At 42.6% G+C, this 5,530-nt stretch overlaps 1 protein-coding gene across 1 annotated transcript; it reads right to left on the bottom strand.

Moving 5' to 3' along the window:
* Window positions 1–723: 723 nt before the first annotated feature.
* On the bottom strand, window positions 724–3,401 carry BDR25DRAFT_343429 (uncharacterized protein; the record flags this gene model as incomplete). Its single annotated transcript, XM_033693824.1, has 2 exons — window positions 724–2,514; window positions 2,579–3,401. The coding sequence occupies 2 exons, from the start codon at window positions 3,399–3,401 to the stop codon at window positions 1,208–1,210; spliced, it is 2,130 nt and encodes a 709-aa protein (XP_033547090.1). The 3' UTR covers window positions 724–1,207.
* Between the last annotated feature and the right edge of the window lie 2,129 nt (window positions 3,402–5,530).

The following is a 5,530-nucleotide window of genomic DNA, read 5'->3' as shown; positions in this document are numbered from 1 at the left end:
ATATATAGATACTTACTTTAGTAAAAGTAGCTTAGACATTACTTTAGTTTATATAATCTCTTTTTAAATGCTTTTTTTAAGTAGAGTGGCTATCTCTTTTTATACTATAATTTTAAAAATAAATTTATATAAGTGTTTATATAAATCTTTTTATTTTAAGAGTTTCTTTAGAAGCTTATAATCTCTTAGTTAAAGCTACCTAAAAAAAATAGCTATAAAAAACACTATATAAAGTGTTTTAAGCACTTTATTATTATAAGTAATAAATGCTTTAAAAAAGTTTATTTAAAAGTGCTTTAAATTAACTAAAGTAATGCATCTACTACTTTTTTTAAAAAGTGTTATATATACGCTTCTGCTTTCTACACCTCTAGGCTTACTTAAGTTATTAGAATCTTACCTTTATATTTTTTAGATTATGTGTGTTGCTAGTCCCTAGCTCTTTTTATTATACACACACTTAAAAAGTGCCTTACCTACTTTAGCTTTCACACTTTTAAGCTTATATTTTTAGAGCTTTTAAATTAGTATATTTCTTTACTACTTATTTAACTTTTAAAGTAAAAGCTTAAAAGATTTTTTTATATAATAAATTTTACTTTACTTATTAAAAATTTTAAAAATTTTAAAAGCTTTTTTTTTTTAAAAAAATTACTTTATTACTTTTATTTTTATAAAAGTATGTTTTATTAAAAAGTAAATCCCATTAGAGGGCTCTACAATCCGCTGTAGTTGTAAAATGGCTTTAGCCTACTCTTTTCAAGCATCTACTGTCTTTCTGTTTACTCTCTCTACAGCTAGGAATACACTTTTAGTACTCCATACTACCCATTACCCACTAGATACTGTAATGAGGTAGGCGCCCCGCCTGCCAAGCCGATACTATACGACTTTCCCCACTGTACCAAAAGGTACGCACGAGAATACTTAAGCCAAGTATTCTCGCATAGTATAATATATATATAGATAATGCTAGGGCTAGCACTAGCACTAGCGGTTGTCTCTAGTCTAGCCTAAACCTCTATAAGCGAGAGAAGGCCACATGGTTGACCGTGCCTACCTCGTTACAGATAGTACATTCTTGTACCAGCCTCCCATTCTAGTTGCAGCCATAAGATCCTTCGGCCCTCAAAGCCTCTTGACTAGATAATCCGATCCATCTTATTAATCTCCTTCGCGCCTCTTAGAAGATGATTAATTTTTAGTTCTACTCCGTCCTCAATTTCCAAATCCCTCCTTCGTTCCGCTGGAGCGTTGCTGTTATCGATTCCGCCTGTACCAGCAGCTTAGATTCAGTCACTCGTGTGCTATCAAATCGTTCCTCACCACTCGACACATCCCAGCCCTCAAGGCCATGAATGAGCAAAGCCAAGATAGACGACTTGAATAGATACGGTTTTCGGGTACTTCTAATGACCGTCGACGCGAAAAATATGACGGTAAGAATAGTGGTTGATAGTGGTAGAATCATCCAACACCACCGAACCTCGACATAGATGACATCTCCGTACGCTTCAATGGTGAAATTCTTCGCATCGGGGTTTGACGGCCCTTGGATGACTGTTGATAGGGCGGCTGCTAGTCGATTGAAGCGGTTCGTCCAGTTTCCTGGATTGATCCGCTCCCCGCCCATGGATAGCGTGGTTGTTAAGAGTTTGTTCTTCCAGATATCTGTGGTTATGTCGATGAGACTCTTTCGAGCTCCCTCGTCGATAAGGTACTCCACCGAGGGGTTATCTTCCGTAGAATATCTGGACCGGGTTTGGTCGCGGCTTTTGCGCTTCAATATCTTGTTTGTAGTCTGGGAGTGGGACCGATTAAGCGAGATCCGGACGTCTCTGTACTGCTGGGCACAGAGATTCAGACGACAGCGCGTAGACGTGCCGTTGATTTCGCCAATCTTCGAAACGTCGTTCCAGAGCATCAGGTCGGTGGTAGAATTGAAACAATGATATGTTTGCAAAGACGTAGAGCTATAATTCCCCTCCTTCCGATCTAAAGTGGCTTGGCCATGAAGAACTCCCCAATTCGTTTCGCTGTTACATGATTGTAGTTGGCTCGTTTGAAAACCTATAGCCGGTCCTAATATTTCACCCTGAGGTTTACTGCCGTTCGAGGCGCTCTCTATGTGAGTGAACCCTATGAGCCCGTTAAAGAAATACCACTGGATAGTCAAATTTGCGTCATGGCCGTAAAGTAGTGGGTCTGGGGTTTTTTCTACCACCATTCCGCAACGGCCTGTGATGTTGAGGTCTGAGTTGTTGCCAATCTCCTTTAAACGGGTGCGGAGATTGTTTATACTTGTGAAGTTCTGATCTTTTCCACTGCCTTTCAGATTATAACTGCAACTACTGAATGATTCGCTGCTTATTGTTTGTGTATCACATGTTGCACAAACAGCAAGAGATTCGTAATCAGGAGCTTTGCAATGGGGGGCAGGGCACTTCGCATTGGTAAGTTCGAAGGGTTGATCGGACATGATCGCAAGCATTGACTGCGATAACGGGTAGTAAGCTACAATATTTATCAGTATGAACGGTCTGATGCGATTGCCATTTCCATCGAGAGGTCTACTCACCCAATCCCTGAATAGAAACCGGAACAATGCTATCATTTTGCATTATCGGTAGCATACTGGATGGGTCGAGCCAGGCTTGTGTATTCGTTAGATAGCCTGTCTCGTTACGCAGAACAGAGGAGCGTGTTGTGAATGAGATCGATCTCTGGGTGAATAGATCGAAAGCGAGGATGGTTATTGTTATGAGTGCACCAGTAGAGGCCACCAACGCGGTACCTTTTGTCTTCCAAAGCAACACCGCCGCCCCCCAGGGACTCCTGCTGGCATCGTCAAAGGTTTGCAAAAGGCTCAACTGTTTCGGATTCTCAAAGTAGATCCACTTGAGTTGGCCAATGCACTGTGCAACTGGATAGAGAATAGAGGCCTTTATGATGGTCGAGTATGCGGCGGCCAAAGAATTAGGCTCCATGTATTTCCAGTCTGAGAGTGGTTTGTTGTCGATAGTCGAAAGCATATGCAGAATGCTCACCACTGAAAAGATGCCTAGCGATAATGACGCTACTTCTCCCCACCAGCCGAAATTAGTGCACCATTGTATTTGAATCTTGTTCGACTTTCGAGAGTATATAGTAGGTATATCTCTATCCACTGCGCTGGTTGTCTCATCTTGTGCTTTCGGGAAGCTTCGCGAGCGACGATTTGTAAGATCTGACAATTCTTGATGTGAATCACCTGCAGGTGTTGGGCTTCTGTGTTCGTTGAGCGAGTCTGTGTCAATGAACGGATTTGGTACTGAGCGACCTCCGGTATCCCATCCTATGTCGCGAGAGGAAATTCGAACGTAGTCGCTTTGGTTCCACGTCTTGTCCCGTTCATCAGCCATCGTATGCGGACCTAGGATGAGTTGAGGGGGCACTGGCGATTATAATATGTGTGGGGCGGGACGTTTCAGGAGATCTACGCGCCAGGCGTCAAAACAGTGGCTTGAGCTCCGTACGAGAAAGCGGAGCGATGTCAGCCTGCGGATGTGTACACGGTTGGGGCTGAATGGCGACATGTGCATCCGACGGGCGAAATCATATTTTACTCAGAAGCTAGTATATAGGGTAGAGCTATGTTCGGACCCACAGCAAGCGTAGAACGGCCTTTGCAGTTGCCAGATGGGATGAGCGGAGCGCCAGCCAGCGAAGGGCCCTTGGACGGGATCCTCGACCCCGGCTCAAGAGTGCCTTGGGTAGTAAAAATACAAGAGGCTGTGCAGGGCAACGGAAGCATACTTTCGCCCTGTGCCGATAGGCGCCGGGATCAACAGTCTCCCGTCCCAACGGGCGTCGGGAGCCGACCTGGGAGGCAGCGATCGATTAGGATTGGTCTGATATGCCCCGCTGCACTTTAGTGTTGTGGCAACTCACATCTCAATCTCAACCGTATACGAGACGGGAGCGGTAAGGAGACCATCGACATTCGCACGTACGCTGCTCTATTAAGGCAGCATAGCCGAAGCAGATGTTCTACCCGCGAGCCGTTCATCTGAGACGTTCCCGAATCATCAAAATATCCTTTTGAAGCTACACAGCCTCTTTGCGTCGCAGCTACTCACTCTATCTAGGAAAGCGACTGTATGCGGAATGGTTATTTGGAAGAATCGTGACTGATTTAACTGCCTGTTTTACCTTGTGTAAGGATGCATGGCGTAGAACTGATTAGACCAACAGGTAGAGATAAAATCAATTTAGTTGGAGCATACTAAGTTAGTGTTCCTTGTGACTTTATAAAGGACGAGCTCTTGGTATGTTCCGTTAGGCATCTGCTTAAAGCCAAGCCGAATATGGAGCTCTGGCCTGCTCGTCACTAACACTCGCAACGATACGGGCTGCATGTCCTTGGCCCGAGTAAAATGCTGGAGTATAGCTCATATGTCTTCTTCCCTCTCACATTCGTCTAATGCGTCGATGACGACAACCCATGCAAGAATATTCAAGTGTGTTTGTTGTAACCCCTAAGAGCGGATGCAGGATAAGTTTCTTAAACTAATTCCTTAGTGCCCTCTTTGACAATGGTGAATCTTCGTTGAGTGCTTTCCTGATGCCCGGTAGCATGCCTAGTTCACGAGCGACTAGGTCAGCAGCAATGGTACGGAAAACCGGGAGGCGTTTCCACGCTTGCCCTCGCCCTTTTTAAAGAAGAAGCTCGCTCCTAGCTGACTGGCTTCGGCAAACAATTGGCAACAGTCCACGCGATTGTTGACTTCCCTGTGCCAGCTATCCTGCACAACCAGAAGATAGGTTTACTATCCTTGTTGTTTGGCCATTCTGTAATCATCTTCCGCATCTTGGTGGGTGTTTGGCAGACATTGTGCGTTGTGTTCTTCCGTGTGCGAGTTGAAGGAAGCGCCTGTTGCGACAGGCAGTTTGGTCAAGTCTAGCTTCTGGCTTATATCAACCACAAGCACTCTGTGTGAGCAGTCAGACGCTGCATCTATGCACGATGATTATAAGTGTAAAGGCTTACGTCTGATCAACTTAGAGCGCAAGGCTGAAAGTATTCTCATACTTCTTAAGATTCTAAACCGTCTTCTCCACCTCCTCGCTTGTAAATAGCTATTTTAATAACTAGTAAAAACTAGTAATTATAATAATTACTAGCAGGTATATAGTCTTGCTCTTTATTTACTATTTAGAAGGTTATAGTTATTCTTATCTTTAAAGCACAGCCTTAGATATAGTAGTATATCTAATATTCTTTTTAATATAAAGGGTGAGAATATCTCTTTTTATTTACTAGAGAACTAAAGCAACTTAGTTACCTTACTACAGGGTTGCCGTTTACTATAGTAATTACTATAGTAATCTAGTAATGACTATTTACTAAAAATAGTATAAAAGTATAACATAAGTCTTAATTAGCTATTTAAAATTTATAGCACTTTTAACTTTATTTTTTGTATTTTACTTAGACTACTATATTTAGATAAACTTAGTAAACTAAGTAAAATAATTTAAATAATCTAAA

Source organism: Lindgomyces ingoldianus (assembly GCF_010093535.1).
Source record: "Lindgomyces ingoldianus strain ATCC 200398 unplaced genomic scaffold BDR25scaffold_18, whole genome shotgun sequence".
NCBI lineage: Eukaryota > Fungi > Ascomycota > Dothideomycetes > Pleosporales > Lindgomycetaceae > Lindgomyces > Lindgomyces ingoldianus.
Note: the sequence above shows the minus strand (reverse complement) of the source record. Positions and strands in the feature narration are given on the sequence as shown.